At 44.1% G+C, this 21,304-nt stretch overlaps 1 protein-coding gene across 1 annotated transcript in view; it reads right to left on the bottom strand.

The window, feature by feature from the left end:
• Positions 1-2,740: 2,740 nt before the first annotated feature.
• SDF2L1 (stromal cell derived factor 2 like 1) overlaps positions 2,741-21,304 on the bottom strand; it is an 80,888-nt gene continuing 62,324 nt past the window's right edge. Inside the window, exon 3 of the mRNA XM_069619975.1 lies at positions 2,741-3,866. Within this exon, the coding sequence (XP_069476076.1) occupies positions 3,582-3,866 (285 nt within the window). The 3' untranslated portion in view covers positions 2,741-3,581. The remainder of the gene's footprint in view (positions 3,867-21,304) is intronic.

Below are 21,304 nucleotides of genomic sequence, written 5' to 3'. Positions count from 1 at the left end.
CTGGATCCCGTAGCACTGGCTGGTCTGCATCCAATTTTACAGCACTGTTTTGTACATATAAAACCAATACACACGTTCATGTAATTAGTTCTTTATTTTTCCAGGATCCCACTAGGCTTTCTGACGGTTATTAAGATGAAGTTCCCATGACTGAGAAAAGAAAATCTGAAGCCACACTAACAGGCTGACCCCTTGGGTAATGCGTGACTGTCTCTGTATGCTTTGTGGGAAACCTGAGAGTATCCTCACGCCTATTCCCCTTGGATCCTCTTCTCAGGTGGCCATGGAAAGGCCATCGCTTTTGGATCTTGACCCTGTAGGGGTGGAGAAGCGAGGGAGGATCACCTGGATCGAGGTTCCTTGGTGAGAGGATATCAACAGGTGAGATATAGACTCCTCCTTTTCCTTATGAAAACCAACCTTCCCCTGCCCTGCTTTTCTGGGCTATTGCAAACCTTCTCCCCTCATTCAACCCACTACAGTACTGAGATGGATGAGGAAGAGGTGACTAGGAGTAGTGAACAATAATAAGTAATTTCACCACTCTAGTACTGAGACGAGGAAGAGGCCTGCAGTGTGTTGTAAAAGTCAGGCATGTCCTAAGTGCTCCACTAATTACGACCAAGCAATTACAATCATGGACTCACAACTGCAACCTGTCAAGTGAATGCAGGTGTATAAAAAGGGGAGAGGCCAGCAGAGAAGAGAGCAAGAGAGAGTCAAGACCGATTGTTGCAGGCCTGGAGGGAGAAGCCTGCATCCCAGGAGGCAGCCACGGTGGGCCCTGCAGGAGAGCCAGGACACCGGCAGACAATCCCAAGAAGCTGAGGAGCAAACGGTCAGGCAGGCCGCGAGAAGGCTACAGGTATGCAGAAAGCACAGCTGTCCAGAGGAGATGCCAGGGGCTGGTAAGTGAGAAGGGAAGAGCTCTCAAACCTGGGCACTCATGGGAGCTGTGGGCAAGCCAACATAGATGCAGAGTGAATGAAAAAGTATGCACAAGATGAAATGAACCCAAAGCAATGGGTTGAGAGGAAACATATGGACATTAGAAAATATGAGCAGCAGATGAAAAGATCACAGTTATTGAAAACCAAACTAAACTAAGGCTTTTGGCAAAGTTCTGACCTGATGAGAAGTTTGTGTGAAATGCAAGTAGTCTATTGCAAGCAAAGCCTGAGGCATATGAAATGCAATGAAAAGCACGTACGGGAGATTGCGAGAAAGTATAAAAGAAAGGTGGAGAAGGAACAAAACCGAAACAGTCAGAGGAATCCCGGTGAACACTAATCAAACAAGCATTTGGAGTGTAAGCTCCATCTATTTCCGGTGTGGAATAGACTAAGAGTATGGGGGAGATAGAGCTATTGTGACAGGCTACGCTATCTGCTATAGCAACATACACAATTCACAATAGCAATCAGTTTAATGGTTTCAAACAAGGATTAAAATCATATTAAAACAGTAAATACATAAAGGTACACATCTAGTAAAACCAAATCTATAGGAATACACAACAAAAACCCACAACTGGTTGGTGTTCAAGAACTTTCTCAGATATGTAATAGTAATCTCAAAGCATGTAGTAGTCCAAAGTTTGGTCAGTGCGGATAGTTTAGATCTCTGTAGCATGTCTGACAAAGTTTTTGAACACCAACCAGTTGTGGGGTTTTGTTGTGTATTCCTATAGATTTGTTTTTACTAGATATTCTAGCACTGATGCATTCATTTATGTATTTACTGATTTTATATGATTTTAATCCTTGTTTCAAACCATTAAACTGATGTTTTTTTTGCTATTTTGGGTTTGTGTATGTTGCTATAGCAGATAGCGTAGACTGTCACAATAGCTCCATCTCCCACATACGCTTAGAAGGAACAAAACACCACAAAGTGAACTACATGCGAACGATGTTGCAGCAAAGCCAAGAGATTGGCAAGGGAAAACATATGGTGGCAAAGCCAAGAGAAAGATAAGGAAAAGCCAAGTTGGTGTGAACTATCACACAGGTACATATCTAGAAGACCCTGTGTGGGCTAACGAGCATAGGGTTCCTAATTGCGCAACCTGTAATGGGTGGACTGTGTGGTCCGACATCTGCGCCTGGACCGGAGAACCCCCAATTGTGAATGCCAAAAAGGTTGCTGAAGTGAAGCAGGAGAGCAATCTGACTGGACCGTTAAGAAACCAGAAGGAATAGAACGTTGGTTTGACACTGTTTTTGAACATTGAAAGATTGAGAATAAGTACAAGTTGACAAGGTGAACTTGGTAAAGGGAATCCTGAGGCTGTGTGGAACGGTCTTTAACATGGGGAAGGGAACCCCAAAGCTTTTGTGAAACTGTCTTGAACTTGGGGAAGGCGAGCTAAGAAGTAAACCTAAAGCTGGAAGAAGCTCAGAACATTATGTGGGACACCATTTGTTTTATTGCCGACATCCCTACACATTGTTTAGCTTTAGTTGTGTGGCCAAGTATAGGTTTTGGACACAGACAGACTTTTAAGTTGAACTTCCAGACTCAGCAATTCCTTAGTGTCTTTAAGTAGGGAAATCCCACCTTAGCATAGGACAAGCTAGGCCTTCAACCATCCTGACATTTGAATTCATAAAACATGTGAACTTTGAATTTGTTGTCTGTGTCTTGCTTCATGAAGCCTTCACCGTTTCTTGCCAGAGTAAAGCAGATCGTCTTTGAGCCTGACCCACCAAAGGCGAGATCTATATACATACACACAAGGTTCCTTCAAGTCATTTATTTTCTATTTAATGGACAATAGAAATGAAATAAATACAGTATTTGCATTGCATCCACCACAGAGCCCCAGAACGGACACCTGAAACGTTGACAAGAAGTTGGGACTCTATTGGTAAATTGCTAAGCAGAGATGTGGAACAGTATTCGTGTTCTCACTTGTGGCTCAGACCAGGTGAAACATAGCAGAAAATTAAAAATCAAACAGTCCTGAATTTTACATTCTTCGACGGGAAATGTTTTGTAATTTGCAAAATGCGAGTAAATGAAATTGCAGCGCCCCTCGTAAATTACAAGCACGATTGCTTGTCAAGTCGACATGGAGCTCTGCAATCTTTCAAATATCAATAGCTACAGATGAACAAATATCCCACTTGCCTTGCCACCCCCCTCACCCGCACAATTGCTTTTTTATTTTTTATTCGGCCATTAAATGTCCACAGCACACCTGTTCTTTTGGACCACTTGGGCAAATACAGTAGAAATCAAAGCACCTGATCCACCTCACGCAAAGATTGAGTAGGCTATCAGACAGTCAAAAAGAAGGTATCCCTTTGTTTTATTGCAGCTCAGACTTTTTAAAAAATAGTAGGCGTTTAATGTTCAAGTGCCTCTTGGATCGCGTGTTAACCATCCCACCTCAATGTTTTCCACAAGATTTTCTGGACTATTTCCACAAGGTGGTTTAGATTTCCTTCTCAAAAACAAAACAAAAATCATATTTCCCAGAAACAGACTTTTTTCTCTCCTAACGCATGTGGTCATGTGCAGAAGTTCCATTAGGAGGTCTATGGAACACGAACCCACAATGCTGTTACACATTGCCTTCACAGTTCATCATGTCTCCCTGCGCCAGGCTCGGTGCTTGGTTTGATGAAGACCCCTTCCATCGCTTTCCAATAGTTGTTTGCATTTGGCGTGGACATGCCATGGACCTCCCTCTGGCCCCTGATGGGGTGGCTGTACTGTTCACCTGTAATGGTCAAAAACACATCTGTTCCTATATGTTTGAAGCGCACAGCCTCTTCACGTTCCCAGTATGTGTCACCGCACTGTACAGTCCACGCATCAAGGTTGTCTCCTTCGCCATCGTCACCAAAGGCACTCACTTCCTGTAAACACATGGAACAGCATTAAAATCGGGTTGAAAAGATCTTTCAAGCATCAAATCACACAAAATTCCACTGTTTTAATAGGTTAATTCCCATAAGCATGTTAATGTGGAGCACTTTCCCACTTCTTTCTAAATCTACCTGCCTCTACTCTCCGCCCTCTTCAATTTATCCAAATCGGGACTCCAAGACTTGTCCTTGGCCTCAAGCTCTGGGATCGTATCTCCCCAGGACCGAAATCCCTTCACTGGCTCCCAGTGGCTGCAAGGATTACGTTTAAAACCCTCTGCATTGTCCACAAGGCCATCTGGGGCCCCCTGGCCTCATTACCTTCAACTTTCTCTCTAAATAACTTCCTTCTCGAGCCTTTCACTCATCCGCCTCCAACTCCCTCAGGGTCAGTCGCTTCTCCAAGCAATGAGTTGGGGGTAGATCCCTTTCCTCTGCCCGGGCACCACTCTGGAACAACCTCCCTCCTTCCCTGAAACTCGAGGCGAATCATCTCCGCTTCCGTAGACACCTCAAAACCTTTCTCTTTGCTTTTGCCTTTTCTCCTTCCCCCTGCTGCTAACTGACTGACTGAATCGGACACTGCACTGGTTACCTGGCCACCTTCTGATTTATGGCACAGGTCCCCTCCCCTGCCAGTTGCACACCTGCACTGCCTTCCTGGCAGCTTCGCACTTTGGGACTGTTTCTGTATCCCTACTAGTACTACTACCAGCACTCAACACCAGTTGTCTGCACTTACCCTTGCACTTGCCACCTGCTGGCCGTACTTCATTTACTTATTGTTATTTATTTATCCCATGTACTCACTGTCCACCTCCCCCGCACTTTCCCACTTCTCAGTCCCATGCACGCGCGATCTGAATGACACTTGGCCTAGTAGGATCGTTGTTCGTCTTCCGTCTGTTCACCCTCCCTTGCCTCGTTGCACCTTGAAACACATGCGTATAGGCGCGTTACAAATGCCATATCATACCATACTGAAAATGCACACACAGTCACAATTGCCTTTCCTAAAATCATGAAAACCAAAGGCCAAGCCTGCTTCTATGCATAAGATCTTTTGCCTTCGTAAAAGGTCCATGTGCTAGTGATTATGCTCTAGAAGGAAACAATGCACCATCAGCATAATAATTAAAACAGGTCATTAAGACGATGGTCGGCCCAGGGATGTGGAAAACCATGACTCAGTGTGGTGGGTCTGCAGTCTCATCGCACTGCTTACTTTGATGTTTTACAGGTATAGGAATGTAGGTTGTCTTTTCAGTTTAAGGTTCCCAATTGGTGTGTTCCTTGCAGCAGTTTCATCGCATACTATTTGGGGATAATTTTGAGGCTATACACTGGGATTTTTCAAACTGGGAGTCCACTTATTTTGTCAAACAGAGTGCACAAATTGCCAATCCAGGATTGTCCAACCAGCCTGTTAAGTATTGATATGTTTAAACATGGAATATACTGAGATTGTGCAAAGAGGGAATGGTCGAACAGGAGTATTCACCGATTCTGCAAACTGGAAGTATATAGGAAGTAAATACATACAGTATTTGTATAGTGCCATTCACCATATGTATGGTCACACCGCAATTGAGGGGTAGGCGGGGAGGTGGCGTGGAATTCAGGTATGGGAAAAATCTAGGCGGTGCTAGTATGCGTGTGTGTATATTGGCCAATACGAAGATATGAAGGGATGGCCAATTCCTGCTAGCCACCCATGTCGAGCTGGCATGTGGATGGGTGGTGTGAAGTAGTCTAGAGAGGTTTTGCGAGAGCAGTATAGTCCTAATGATAGTCCTAATGTGTGCAGCTACCTATTGAATTTGTCATCAACAGTAGCTGCATTCTTATGGCAGAGGTGTTGTGCAAAGTGTCTTTGAGTGGTGTATGATGGCAGATGCGTGTGGGTCAGTACACGTGCCTTCGGCTAGTTTCCATAAGCATGGAGTGGGAGAGTTTCAATACATTGGCTACATTTTAACAATCATCCAAATATAATACATCAGCTACACTGCAAGTCACCCAGATGTAACCCAGTCGCTACGCTCTGAATGCACCCAGATGGTCAAAATTGAGACCATGCTGGGATTATCTAACTGGAGTACATTTGGGCCCTGTGGAGCAGCGGCATAGGATCGCAGCTTTCTGGTGAAGCTCTGCACATCCATGGCAATCGATTGAGGGAGGAGTGCACTCTGCTCATCCTAGCAGTGTCTAACCTGGCCTGACAGTCTGTGATATCCCCGCGGTGGGCTGGTGAACGTTGTTTGGGATCTGAGGCTGTACAACATGCTGGTATCGGTCTGACCAAAGATGCGGGCGGATGCTGCAATTGTCGCTAGGGGACCTTGTGATGCAAAGCGGAGGAGCAGAGCAGAAGGTGCATTGACTGACTAGGACTAGTGCAGGGGCAGCAGACTTTGTGCCAAGACGCGGCTTGGGGAGTCAAGCGTGAGGTGGCGATTCGGCTGGCTATACGTCCATGTGGAGCTGTGGTATGACCAGGAGTGCGAAGGAGGAGCAGAGGCTCATAGGCTACTGAGTGGCCACGGCAGCAGCTGGTGCAGTGTCAGAGAAGCGGATAGTTGGCCTCCCTGTGCAGAGAGCCCTCTGCGCGATATACGGTGAGCCCCATCTCCGTTAAAATATCAGGCAGTGAGGTAATGCTGATGTGGTGAGCCTGGAGCCTATTGTGCCATGTTGCGCGCCCATCTCGGATGGGTAGACTAGTACTTAATAATAGTCTTCACCATTCTCTCCTCTCTTTGGCTATGGAGGATTGCTGGGTGGGAGAACGGGTCGTGGGGGTGGCTTTGGTGGTAGGACGCACCACCATGACGAAGGAAACGGGGAGAAGCAAGGGTGGCATGGATAAATTCATACAAGTAGTGGGCAGGCCAGGTGGTGCGCTGCAGCAGGCCCCGGGGGAGCAGGTGAAAGGCCAGATGTACGGCAGTTAGACCCACCAGATCCTCAAAAGCTTCTCGCCTCCATGCAGAGGGGATCCGATTCCATACATGGATGACATATCACGGTTAGCATAGCAATATATATGCCATCTATACGATTAGCATAGTAATCATTCGCCCTCGGAATCGCCCCTCTGCACCATGGTTCTCGGCACAGCTGAAATGGTGCAGAAATTACGATTTACAGGAGAAGGCCTGCTTCCGGAATCTGACCTACAACTACCATAAAGCGATCAAACTTTGCCAAGCAGACTTTTTTCACGGGTAGAGTTGTGACGGCTATTTATCAGTCGAGGGAGCTATTTTCAGTCATTAAATCATTTACTTCTAAGGCTGCCTTATACCAGTCCTCTTCATTCCTGGTCTGGCTTTCCGGTTTTTCAACTGAGGATGTACTTAAGGTGATTACTAAACAGAAATCGGCAGCTCCATCAGATCTTATGCTGGTGGTGGTCTTGCAGGAAGTTCTTCCAGAGGTTATCACTCTGGTTCCTACTATGGTTAATTGTTCCTTTCAACAGGGTATTATTCGGTCTGAGCAAAAACAAGCCATTGTTCTACCACTGTTAAAAAAAAAAAACCTTTGCTCGATCCTTCGGTTCTGACCAACTATCGTCTTATCTCACTTCTCTTCTTGATGAAAGTATTAAGAGTCTTTGGTGTCCCCTCTTGTATCTGGTTACCTTTGTTTGTTTGTTTTGTATTTATTTGCAGTGCACATAACCCGTAGGTATCTAGGCGTTAGTTTCACAGTGGAAGGGCAGGTTATTTATAACGCACTCGTTTTATTTTTTCCTCCCGTCGCACTCTAATGACCTGAACCCGGTTTAGCGCGGGTTCCGACCGGGTCGGGGTACTGAGAGTGCCCTAGTGTCGGCATTGGATGATCTGGCTATGTTGGCAGATAATGATGGAGTGGGGGCTCTGATATTACTTGACCTGTCAGCTGCGTTTGATATGGTCGACCATTCCATCTTGCTGTCCCACCTGGCCACAGCAGGTCTCTCGGCCTGGTTTTCTTCTTTTCTATCGGGGAATGATCAGTCACTTTACCTCCTCCCTTTTCTGTAACGTTCTATCTTGTGGTGTCCATCAGGGCGCCGCCTTGTCCCCCATGTTATTTAATATCTACATTCAGTCGCTAGTTGCCCTCATCTGCTCTCAAGTCTTCAGATGCTATGCTTATGCCGACAAAAGCCAGATTTTGGTGCGGTTAGATCTTGACCAATCAGAGGTGGCGTTGAGGTTGTGCAAGTGCCTGTCGGCCATGAAAGGCGGATGGATAGCAACTGGCTTAAACTGAATGGGGACAAGACGTAAGTGATGGTGGTGGGTTCCCCTTCTAGGGCTTCTCTGTGGACATCTTCGTTCTGGTCATCAGTTATGGGGGTTCTTCCCTACACAGTTGCGTCTGTGAAAAACATAGGAGTCGTATTGTCAACCACTATCGATGGCTGGACAAGTTAGCACTGTCTGTAAGACGGCATTCTATCTGCTAAAGCTGCTTCACAGGATTATGCCGTTCTTACCGGAGGCCTTACACCCTCAGGTGGTTGCTTCTCTAATATCCAGTTGCATTGATTACTGCAATGCCCTTTACTTGGCTGAACCTATGGGGTTGATCCAGCGCTTGTAGAACATGGCAGCCAGGGGTAGCCACAGGATCGCCATATGGTGCCCATATCAATCCAGTGATACATGCTTTACACTGGCTTCCAGTGGCAAAGAGGATTAAGTTTAAGGCCTTATGCCTAGTACACTGGTCGTACTATGGGCTGGGTGCTGAATTCTTGCATGACAAATTTAGGCCCAACATCCCCGCCAGGTCCCTACGCTCCGAAACTGGCAACTTGGTCTTTATTCCGACATTTCGGAGAGCTCGTTTAGGTGGCTGTTCATTTTCAGTTGCAGCTGCCACTCTGTAGAATGAGTTACCCACAGCAATGCAGAATTTAACAAATCATCTGCAATTCCGACGATCTTTGAAAACTCTCCTTTTTTAGGAAAGCTGCAGATTGTTTCGGTTTAAATGCCCTAGCGCCAAGGTGCCCTTGTGGTGGATGTGCGCTTTAAGTTATGTTACAAGGATTTATAGAGTGCACTATCGCCAAAAGGCATCTTGGCGCTAGGAAACCAATACTATCCGCCTCATTCTGCTCTAAAATAGAAACGTTTTCAGGAACTGTCTAAATTCCAGATCTGCAGTAGGTTTTAAAGTGGGCAGCAGGGCATTCCACAATCTGGCCGCTGCCACCGAGAACGCTCAGCCCCCCTCCCCATCCTAGCACGCCTACAGGCAGGGATCACAAAAAGGCCAGCTGTCCGTGAGCGGAGATCGCACATTGGGCAGTAGCGATCACATTTTTCCTGCAAATAGACAGCCCCAAGACCCAACAGGGCCCAGTGAACCAGACGCAGTGATTTGAAGTCAATGCGCTTGGACACCGGAAGCCAATGCAAGCGAAGGGTGGGGGTGATATGGTCTCCAAAGGGGGAGCCAGTGGCCACCCGTGCTGCCAGGTTTTGCAGCCGCTGCAGTCACTGGATCATGCCCTTTGTCTGGGCTAGATAGAGCGAGTTACAATAGCCTATTCCTTTTTAAGGAATAGATGATCACTATTCTGACATCTAGGGTATCTAGGCTTTTCTTTGCATGTTGGAAGAAAGCAACAAGTTCAATGGATTGATTTACATGGAACTCAAAGATGAATTTTAGAGAAGAACAAGGATTTGTATGCAGCACAACGTTGGGCCTCATTACGAGTCCGGCGGTAACCAAGCCGGAAAAACCGGCAGGTTACTGCCGGACCCGTATTACCATTCGGCCACCGTGATTCCTGGAATCACTGGGGCATTACGACCCCGGTGACCCGGGAATTCCGGAGGCAGTGTTGTGTAAGTACGCATTCCCATGGAGTCCTATAGGACTCCATGGGGATGGGGACAATGGAAACACCTCTGATGTGGTGTAGGCTGAGAGAGCAGCTAGATGTACTCGTAATGAATTGAAGACTAAGCCGAGTCTAACAGATATAGCAGATAGTGTACTATATGTGAAGATGAACAGTCAATTGTATTGATAGTACGTGCTCTGCACCATAACACAAAACGTTTCAATTTTCTGAAATAACAACGTCTTGCGTTTGGCTTGTGTGCTTCTTTTAGAATGTCTATGCACCTCTGGTCTAGGTTACAATGACCACATTCTTTGACTTCAGAAGCCAGGCTGCTAAGTTCAATGACTGAGACCATGAGTGAAGTGTTGTCCCTTGGTTCGGTGACAAAGCAAGGCAAGGGGTCACACAGGTAAATACAACAATTATTCAAAGGATAAATGATTCAGATAAGTGGATAAGTGTGGAGGGGAAAGAGGCTCAGTCAGATAAACAAATATAACATATTTTATTATTCATCAAAAACATAGAATAAAAAAAGGTTTTTTACATTCACACAGTAACATCATAAAATACATATAAATGTATATCAACATTGAAAAAAATCTAGAAAAATATATCTAAAAGCAACCTATATGATACTGCTGGATGTAATCCATATCCATCTATATTTCATGAGAAGTATATACTAATCAATAAGAAGGTGCTATCAAAAAAGTGCTAAGTGCCTACTACAAGTGCAGAATTACAGAGTTTCTTCCAAAGACGTAGTTTCGACGACAAACTGAATCTAGTTCGATCATAAGAACTGATGGTCGTCTTCGTCGGGACGCACAAATGAAATGACATTTAATATTGGAGAACCCCCAACATTTATACTGGCATACAACTTGTAGACTTGTGGTTCTGTGGCAACATGTTTAATGGGCACGGCAGTTTGATGGGAGGACAAAGACATCATTTGCATGTGTGAAAACCTTGTTTGTAGTGCCCACATTGGAGCTATTTGGATCAGCATTACTGGTTCCTGGTGTAGCTTGTGCATTATTCTGTTGAGAAGTGGTGTTGGGGGGAAAAGCATAGGCAAATTTCCCTGACCAGTTCATTAAAACCATTCCCATTAGATCTTGTGTGGGGAAAAATGGATGCGTAGTCTTAGCATTGTGCGTTCTCTTGGGTAGCAAAGAGGTCTATGTCTGGGAACCCCTGTTTGAGAAGACTTTGTATAGCAAGTCTGCATTTAACTGCCACTTTTGTTCTGAGGGCAGCACCACACTTCTGCTTAGTACGTCTGCCAGAGAATTGAGTTCCCTTTGGAACAGGTTGTGCTAGGAGAAACAAATTGTGTTTTACTGCCCACAGCCTAATGTTCTGGACTAGTTTGGAGAGCATGTCCCTCCTTGTTTGTTTAATGGAGCATGGCTGTGGCGCTGTCTATTAGAATGAGGACTGTCTTTTGCACTAGCTGTGGTTTGAAAGTTTGAAGCGCTTTGAAGACTGCTAGTTCTAGAAGGTTGATATGTTTCTTGGTTAAAGCTTGTGCCCACACCCTGTGTACAGTGTGATGGAGAAGGCGTCCCCCCTACCCTGTTAGGGATGAGTCTGTAGTGAGAGTGGCTTTTAGCTGGTTTGTTGAAAGGTTTTCTTTGGTCCACAACTGCAGCGATAGAACCAGAGGTTTCGAAACCACCACCAGATCACCCCACAGACTAATTGCTTGTGACCATTTTTTCTCTCTCATTGAAGGGGAAGACTGTCGTTTGTTCAAATGTGTGCCCCTACAAACTTTTTTACTTGGCTCGACACTAGACTGAGTTTTTCTCGTTGATGGAGAAGCCCATTGAAACAGTAAGTTGACTGCCGAGTGTTTTGTTGACACATTTGAGGGGTGTCGCCTGTTATTAGCCAGTCGGACATCATGTTCCAGTGTTGGGCGATCCTGTTAGAACAAGCAATTTCAATCTGACACTTTAATCCAACTGAAATAACACAAGACTACAACAAGGAAACTGCACTAGCCTGTTACATATACGTTTTGGTAATGAAGCATACTATCCCTGGTAACTATACGTTTATAGTGACAAAGGCAAGCTTCATTCCCATTTATTTCTTTTGGCTAGCATTTATGAAGCTGAAAAGGTGCATGCAAGAGAGATGCTCAACAATTTTGTAAGTTTAGACAAGTTTGGACGGAAACATTTTTTTTTTCGGCACTCGACAAGAAAAGGGCAGAAATGAAAGGGCAGTGTTTCATTGAGAAGGCGTTGCTTTCAGTTTCTTTCAAACCATTTTTTTCCCTTGAAGGTGTGTATTGCACAGTAGCGTCGCTCGGACTGCAATGTTATTTTACAGAGTCGCTGTAGACGACTGCTGCGAGGGCTAAGCGGGACCAAACCTCTGGAGCACGTGAGTGAAGAGAGTGCGAGACCGGACTACGTTTGGATATCGGTTTGTGACCAGGAGTGTAATGTTACCTTGGCTGCTTGTCTTTCAGTCTTTCTTGGTGTTCCATAGATAGGAGTTTGCACAGTCTACAACTGTTCAGTTGCCATTAATAATTTCTAATCTACTATGGTTTGTTAGGAAAGGCCTGCCAACACAAGGTCTTTCCTAACAATCCATAATAGATACTGAGCTGCTGTGACTACACTGATTGAAGTTAGGGAACATGGATAGTCAGTTAGCACCCACTCTCCAAATATCTGACAGCCACCTAGGTCCAGGGTTCGAGTTCCGGAGATGGAAATGCTAAGCTCATTGGCAGACCCGATGAGGATCCCAGGTAGGTCTTCATTTAGGAAGAACAAGTTGCATCCATCTGAGCCTGTCCACAGAACCCGGGGACAATTGAGTAAGCGTAAGGGCCTCTTTCAAACGTGAAAGAAATCTGTATCTGGTCTGCAAACATAGAAACCTTACACCATACTCTAATGATGTTGATCACTAGTCTACAATAGGTGTTGAACAAGACGGGGTGAACATGCAAACCATGAAGCAACTGTAGGATAGTCAACAATGGGAACTGCTTTTAGAAAGGAAAGACAGGATCAATTCCGGAGCTGGTTTGTCATGGCCATGTGGCCAGGAAGCATACAACAAGAGCAGAGTCTTCTCCGAGTGGTTTCGACTCTGAGACTAGTCTTTCTGGGACTCTGCAATCAAGAGTAGGGTATATACATGCGTGCGTGTTTTGGTGTGGGGGGCTAGACTAGATCACCTAAGCATATTCACTGCTCATGCAATGGCTTTTCCCTTCAAAATTCCCCGCCTTTGAGAACCAACCATCGTGAATGCCATTTTGCCAACACACAAGAGGGAATACTTCTCAACTTTCTCAAATTCCTTTGAGAATCATTTTCAACAGTACAACAGGACTGCTCAGGAACTAACTTACATACAAATAGTTTTTGCACAATAACCATATGCTGCTAGGTTGAAGTTTTCTTTCTATGCCCGGCTATTGAACCAAGAAAAATAAATTATATCCCATCTGTTGAATTAATATGAATTGTATTTCATTTTACGAAAAACGTACAAAAGTGGAGTTTTTAGTCCTTCCCAACACAGAGCCCCCAAGCCAGAGGGTAGATCTCAAACAAATGTTTGCCTTGGAGCATTGAAGGCCATGCTTACTTGAAAGACATTTTGTAATTCTGTTCTTGCCAGGGGCCAGATTCTACTCTCACTGATGAAGTGCGCAGGCTTAAATCATGTGATTTTTTGCGCTCCTCATCTCTGGGATTTCACAGAGTGGTTAATGAAGCGTGTGCTAGCAGACTAGCCAGGCATTGGAGTCCTAATGGTGAGTTCAAGTGCTGGGTGGGCAACATAACTACAGAATATCTGCAAGTGATGTGACGGGTGGTGTTTTGCATTGCAGCCGCTGGGACTGGTTAGTGAAAGGCTTGCATCCTTCTGAAAAGGACATTACTGTACTTTCATTTTGCACTTTTGTCTGTTGAAATTTGAAACCAGGGTCATTTATTCCTTTGACACTTTACCCTCATCTTCTGGCCTGGTTGGCTGCATTATCTGTGCATCATTTTTCGTGAACTACAGGTGCTTATTTAACTGCTAGATTCACAGCTGCTGGCCCTGGGTGCTATCAATCTGGGAAAGGTGACCTACATCTGCATGGGATGGTTCTTCTTGATGTGAAATAAGCACATAGCTACACTTGTAAAAACAACAACAAGCTACATAACAGTGATGCATGGAGTCAACCGAGTCACAAATAAACAAGACTAGCTACCCCCATAGCTGACCGGCAAGCCAGAGGTGTGTTGCAAGAATGGTTACCAGAGTGGAGATGCAAAAAGGGCAGTATTCGGATGCTTGAATAAGGACACTCCACACATTTGGGCACAGATACCTCAGAATCCATTTCATTTAGAAACACTGTACACCAAGGATACTGGGTTACGCGTTACTCGGAAGGGGCAAATAGAGGTATAGCGACTCAGTCGCTTAGTACGTAAAGCGTGGAATAAAAGCAACAGATAGGGTCAAAGTGTGCACTCGCTTGGTCACTTGGTGACATCATTGGGCAATACACTACGGATGGAAACGTTAGTTACTTTAAATCACAAGTCTCTCATCAGAAGTAGCTTCTAAATAACAAGCATTTGAGGTGCACAAGCATTAGACCGGAACACATTTTAAGCAAGAGAACACCATCTTTGAAAGTAAGTCAATCACGCAGTAAAATAGTTAATGGTCTTAATTTTCTTCAGAATCAGAGGTGTTTAAAAAGAAAAGAAGAAAACACAGGCCAGCATTTATAACCTGCTTTCATGTACTGAAGTGAACACGGAACGAGAAAAGAAAACTACAATCCTTAATTATCCTGCAAACAGAGTGTGGCTACTGCACCTTTAAGTAAAGAAATGCTCCAAGACAGTCGCATATACCTCACTGCAGTGTCAAGAAAGCACTCCGTTTTCACAGCGGCAGAAAAGGATGCCAATAGGAACACTGAAAACTCTTCGGAGCGGGGAAGAGTCCGACACCAATGAAAACGCTCCGAACGCTGGCTTTCCTTAGTTCCGGGCATTTTCATTGGTTGACCGCGCCTTCCAGGGTGCTAACGAGGCGATATGCCCCAAGGTGGCAGGCCGACCCTGTAGGTGATAGCCCACCACCCAAGAAGAAAATAAACCTACCTTTGTCCCAGCCCGGCAGTGCTGCTGTTCCTCAAGTCCGTTTTTCATGTTGTCATCAACACGAAAACGACTTTGCAGATAGCAGCAATGAGTGGTGCCAGGCCGCACAACAATAAAGGTCCATTTCTTTTTCGTTTTGAAAAAAAACACCATTAGCTACACGTGCGCTAAGGTGAAGGGGGAGCGGGGAAGGGAAGAACCAGACAACAATGAAAATGCTCGGAACGCAGTGTTTCCTTGGTGAATACAGCCTGCATCACACGCATGCTCATTGGTTGGCATAGCCTCCCAGGGTACTAATGAAGATAACCATGCAGGAGTACTAGGATTACAAGGAATTCACTCTTCCTTCACGGTTGTGGGATGGTCATAATTAATCAAACATTGGACTAGAAAGCTTCACCCCGCCCAACAGGGTGCGGGCAGAGCATATATGTGATAGAATCATTTCAACAAGCACTCAAACGCCGACATGGCAACAACAGTTTTAAGGGTATCCCTAGCAGATCGTTTCGTAAAGGAATGAAGAAATCTCTCCACACAGCCACCATCTGTAGAGCAGCCATTTGTTGTTTCCAGCTGAGCCATAGTTAGTGCTTGCACTGGACCATTTGGATGCTGGAAGACCACAATGAATGCACTACTGCTTAGCCTTACTGATATCTTTAGTCTGTTCGAATAAAACAGGGGGTACTTTTAAAATCTAAAAATGTTTGTTCAAGCGGGTAAGCAGGATTGGGAAAAAATAAAACACCTTCCAAGAAAGACGCCGTAGATTTGTAGTGTGAAGTGGAAGTGGGGTGTGAATAACCTCAGACAAGGCTACCTACATACATCTCACAGGGAGGAGATAGTCTAGTAACAAGAATAAATACTTTTTTACTCTCTTCCAAAATCCAAATACATTACACACAAAATAAATAAATAATCAAAATTTGAGAAGGCCCCTGCAAATCATTACGGAAGATTAACCCTTACAGAAGAACACAAAAAAACACATTAAGCTAGACTGGAGTATATTCCAGACACATCCATGGATGCATTTTCTGCTCTACACATCATTAGAAGAACCTACCTCTTCTGTTTAAAGGCTCAAGTTGAAGGCGTTTGACTGAGAAAGTCCAAGGAGTGTTGAGGCAGTTTCAAATGTCCCACTGCAAGATGGGAGAAGCCAAGCTGCTAAGTTCAGCGAGTAATGTTTGGATGGTGTAAGGGTGCAGATGTAAGGCAATCGACACAGATGATCTGCCTCTTGCCAAAGACTTTTATTTAAAGAAAATGGGAGTTGCGAAAAAACCTCTTTCCCTAAGGCTTCGAGGGGTTTCCCTACCTCGAAATAATAAACTAATGTGTCGGTCAGGATGTCAAATGAATATATATCCACCGTCGTGTCAAAAACCTATATCCAGCCCTTAAACTAAGAACTCAAACTAAAGTGAGAGGGGAATCTTTCTTCAAAGTGTATAACAAAGTTCTCTTTCTCAATTCACAAAACAAAGTTTCAAGTGGTGCACAAAATACACTTCCAATTGGGTTTCACTTGCCATCCAAGGGTATTCCGCTTTGCATCAGTTCCAGTATCATTCTATATAATAAAAAAGGGCAGCTGTATGTTTGGCCAAAGCCGTCATGTGCCCACTTTGCCTGTTACCACTGCTAGAGGGAGCCGTTGCCTTATGCATACAACAAAAAGACTTCGAAGTTCATCTTCCAGGTGAACAAAATGTATATTTAAACAATAACATACAATTAGCTGCAGAAAAGGCCCACGTCAGGGACACCACTTTGGCAGCCTACTTCAAGTTGCATACACTAAGAAAATATCTCTATTTAAAAAAATGTATTTCATTAAGCCGCTCAGCGGAAATTTATCAAAAACAATGATGGGGAACCTCCACCCAGCACAATTTGCCAAGGGAGACAATCCTCTTTTCCTGGTCCATCTGTCGGTGTCCCAGACCCATTTCTTCATTAACGGGTTTGGTGTACTCTTTTGCCAAAACACAGTTATTCCAATAACACTGGTTTCTTCTTTTTACAACATGTAGGGGTCTCAGACCCTTGTTGCCACTACTGAATGGGCTTGGTTCACCAACATGCCAAGCATGGTTATATATTTGCCTCTCGCAGTGCTCTTCCTCTTGCCATTGCCCTGCTCCTTGTCCCTTGGTCTGCCTCTTTGCTTACCTGCCTTCAAAGAACGTTTATGTGGGCTACTCTGAAACCCCTCCCCCCTTGACCACCCCCTCTGGGACCGCTCAGCCGGCTCCGGACTGCTTATGCATCCTCTTGTCTCTCAGGTATGGGACTGCGCAGCATGTGGCGTCTCACAGCTCCTCTACTTGCAGCAGACCACAACCCCGACTCTTCCTCACTCGGGACGTCATTCTGCCAAGTCCCTGCATATTTTGAGCCCATCGTGGCTCCATGTGGGACCCAAACCCTCATTTCCCTTCTCTGGGAGTGTGGCAGACCTGGTGCACTAACCTCCCAGGTACTGGCACTCAATTTCACACGTGGGTCCCAGAACCTTACTTTCTTATCTCCGACTCTCGGGATCCCCAACAGCTTTTCTGGTCCTCCAACCCTTCTCTGGGTGCTCACGGATCTCTTGCGGCTTCCCTTGAGGCTCTTCTTCAGTTCTCTGTGTCTCCCGGAGGTTACAGAGTCTACGGCAGCTCTGCAGCGGTTCCCTATCTTTCTGGTAGGCAAACTGGTCTGCAACCCCTTCTCGCACAGCACAGCTTCCCCGTTCTTCCAGCTCTTTGTACTTCACCAGCTGGAAAAGGTTCCCATCTTTCTGGTAGGCAAACCAGTTTGCAGCCCCTTCTCATCAGAACACAGTTTTCCTGCTTCTTGCTCCTCCAGGGTGAGCTTGGGAGCACTTTCCAGTTTCCCTCCTCTAGATCTACTCTAGTTGGACCTCCTCTAGGTCTACTCTAGTTGGACCAATCGCAAGCTAGTAACCAGTAGACTGTTCCTTGTAGTTTTCAGGAGTATTCTTCATGCCTCGGCTCCTCCTCTTCATCCCAGTACTTATTCCACGTTATCAGTCACTCATGTCCATTCCGCGGGGAACTCTGCATTGCTCTGCACATCTTCTTTGTCCCAGTAGTGAGGTTTTCACTCCTCACTAAGTTGTCGATGTTCTTCTTCGTCTCTGTCTCTAGTGGTAATGTAACTATGTGGTGCTTACTCTTCCTCATCTCAGTATCACCTAAGGACTGGGTGTTCTCTATCTTACAGAAGCATATGTAAGTTCGAGGGGAAGATGCATTTTGAGTGGGATGAGTGGATTTTAGAGGGGATGAGGTATGGGGACATACAGCATTCTTTCCAAATGGTTGTCCCTAAACTCATAAGAAGTGTCCCTCTTTTGGAACAGTGATGATGCCTTGCACTTCGTCACAGTGGAAATGCTTGCGCCTCACATTCTGAAGCCTGGCTACACCGACATTAGCAACAGGCTTGTGTTTCTCCACTGTTTTTGGTGAGCTGGAGATATGAAAATCATTGAAGCCTTGGACTATCAGCTTCAAAATGACATGACGCACGGCTAAACATTTTAAGTTGCAAGCTACTAGCGAGGCATAAACATACACTTGCTCCCTCAACTCTCCACATACATAAAGCACACCATCTCTTACCCGCCAAGAATCAATTATCACTAGCAAATGGTGAGTGCATACATTAAGGCCTGCTTGAAGAATCAGATGGAAGACACACTGAAAATATACTAACCTGAGCATTAAAAGGCAATTCTGCGCAAATTGTGCTTGGGAAACACAGATGTGAAGTTTGGACAAATGTTCTATGTAGGTAATACAGTTAACGTAGGTTTTGGTGACACCTATTATGCAGCATTTATTGTAATTATTCTTTTTTTTCACAAATCATCATTCATGTCCTTTTGATCATACACCTCTTGAAAAGAACATCAGGATTATGAACATGCAATACAATTATTTATAATTTTTGAATAATAAAGGTTTTATCTTTTTAACTCTTTGTACTTTTACAATGGCCACGTTGTTATTAACTGAATTACCACCATACTTGTATTGAGATAAGTTTGTCAAGACTTGGGGTAATAAGGGGAACGTCACTACGCCGATGATCAGTTGATTTAAGAAATCAGCCCGTCGCTCCTGGGAACACCCTAAAGTTGTACCCCATACTTCATGTAACAAAATGTAATTCACTTGGTGTTTCCAAATAAGCGCCGAGCACAATGGTGGGTATTAGTATTTTAGATATATAGATTTATTAAATTTAGTCAAATTCTATTTGAAATTGTAAATCAATTCTGTCCTCTGGTTGACATGTGTTTCGGCACAAGCCTTTCTCAAAACCGGACATTAATATTCAAAATCTTACATAACTAAACAAAAGAAAATAATGAATAAAAAAACAATAATAATGTGTATGTGTATGATTCACAGACAGAAGGAGATTGGCAAAGGACAGGAAAAGTAAGTAATTGAGAAATGTGAATACAATAAAAGATGATCACAATATACAATTTTATACATAACTCTCATCAGATCCTTTTTGGCAAGCTGCATTTTAATATTTGATTCACCCAATTGGCTTCTTAGTATAGTTCACCATAATGCCAATCATGTCTTATCATAAGCAGTCATGGGTTAATCACCAGTTTGTCTGTGTTAACATCATGTTGTAGATTAGTATCAGAAATGTTAATCTTCTTCGCTTTATCTTGTAATGAGTTCCCTGCCACTTATTTATATAAGGATTTAGATATTTAATCCGTCCCTTAAATATAAGGGACACTTTGCCCGCGGTTGCCTTGCCCCATGAGCGATCACTTAATCTCGCTTCATGGAATTGCAATGACCAAATTGCCTCAGTGCGTAAAAAAAGTGTGGGTTGTAATTCTCATATTGTTGGAAGTGCTTCTTGTTGGAAGTGCCCCTGTGATGCGTTTAGGCATCCCTATTCTTCCCGGTCGAATATGGCAAATCAAAATTAAGATTATAAATATTCTTTGCATATATGTAATTAGTACCTGTTCATACTGTTGTAAGTTTGTATCTGGCTGTCATTGGTTGTAAATGAGTGCATCCCACTAATGCCACGTCCCACAAATACACTTAAGGTGTTTGCATTCTCCTTCACTCAGCGTGTTCCACCTACCAGGTCATATTGTTATAAGTCTGTATCTCGCAGTCATTAGTTGATAAATAAATGAATCTCACGGTCATCACGTTGCAGCATTACACTTAGGGGGTTTGCATGCTACTTAACTTTGCGCGTTCAGACCAAATGTTACCTTCTAAAAGAATGAACTTACCAATTCTAGGAAATAATCTCCCTCCCGTTCGTCCACACAGCGTTTCCGGGTATCCGCCATGCTACTTTCCTTAAAAATCCCCCGTGATGTGGATAAGCCCCGCCCATTGACTATTTACTATTAGAGCATCCAATAGTAATCAAAGATTATTTTCTCTTCTTGACATTTAAAATGAGCAAAAGTAATCCTTTAATTATATCTTGTTGAAATGGAAACATAAAACATGCAAGTGTGTGTTCCTCTTGTCTGTTAAGTAAAGGCCATCTAGTCGTAACAAGCATTTCGAATAAGTGAAAACCCTCGGATTGGAGTTGGTAATTTTGATGGAACAATGCTAGTTATACTAATTGTAAATTAAGTAGAAACCTTTTTTTTTTTTTAAATGATAAAGCGAACTGCTCTTCTCATGTTTGATTAAAGCTTGAAAGTATATCAAATGGCTCCCCTGTTGATTAGCCTCATTAGTCCCATGCTATCACTGTATTTATTATATTTGAACCTAGTACTATATTTAATGCTTAGGCTGGTATGGCCCTCGACCAGTTTCGGAAATCATACAATTACCCAACATATGTGATCTGTTCCCTGCTCATAAGAAGGAACTAATTTCATTGTCTGAATTAAGACCAATCTCGGTGCTACAGAAAAGACATAGCCTTGGCCTCGGCTTGCCCGAGATGACGTTCCTTGTCACCACCTCTCTTAATAAGTGTGATTCTTTTCAGACCTACAAATCTGATCCCAGCTTTCTCATCCATTTGTGTTCTTTCTGCCAATGTGCAGCAAGAAGCAGACATGGGTCCTGGCTGCAAATGGATGAAATGTGTTCCCTTATTCTTACTCTCAAAGGTCGTATACTGCTACCAATATATATGTTGCCACAAATACATATCAATGTATATACAACAAACTGTTTTACAATTAGTGAATTATTTGATCATTGTATCTGTCCCACTGGAATCCCTGAAGCGCTCAGTATTTGAAGGAGCAAATGTACATATTGTACATACCCGACACTTGTGGAAACCCCCTGTGATTGGATTAAGCCACGTGAATGCTCGTTCTTTAGTTCTGCTTGCTAGAAAAGACAGAC

The sequence above is a fragment of the Ambystoma mexicanum genome, chromosome 10, assembly GCF_040938575.1.
Source record: "Ambystoma mexicanum isolate Mex_15411 chromosome 10, UKY_AmexF1_1, whole genome shotgun sequence".
Taxonomy (NCBI): Eukaryota; Metazoa; Chordata; class Amphibia; order Caudata; family Ambystomatidae; genus Ambystoma; species Ambystoma mexicanum.
Note: the sequence above shows the minus strand (reverse complement) of the source record. Positions and strands in the feature narration are given on the sequence as shown.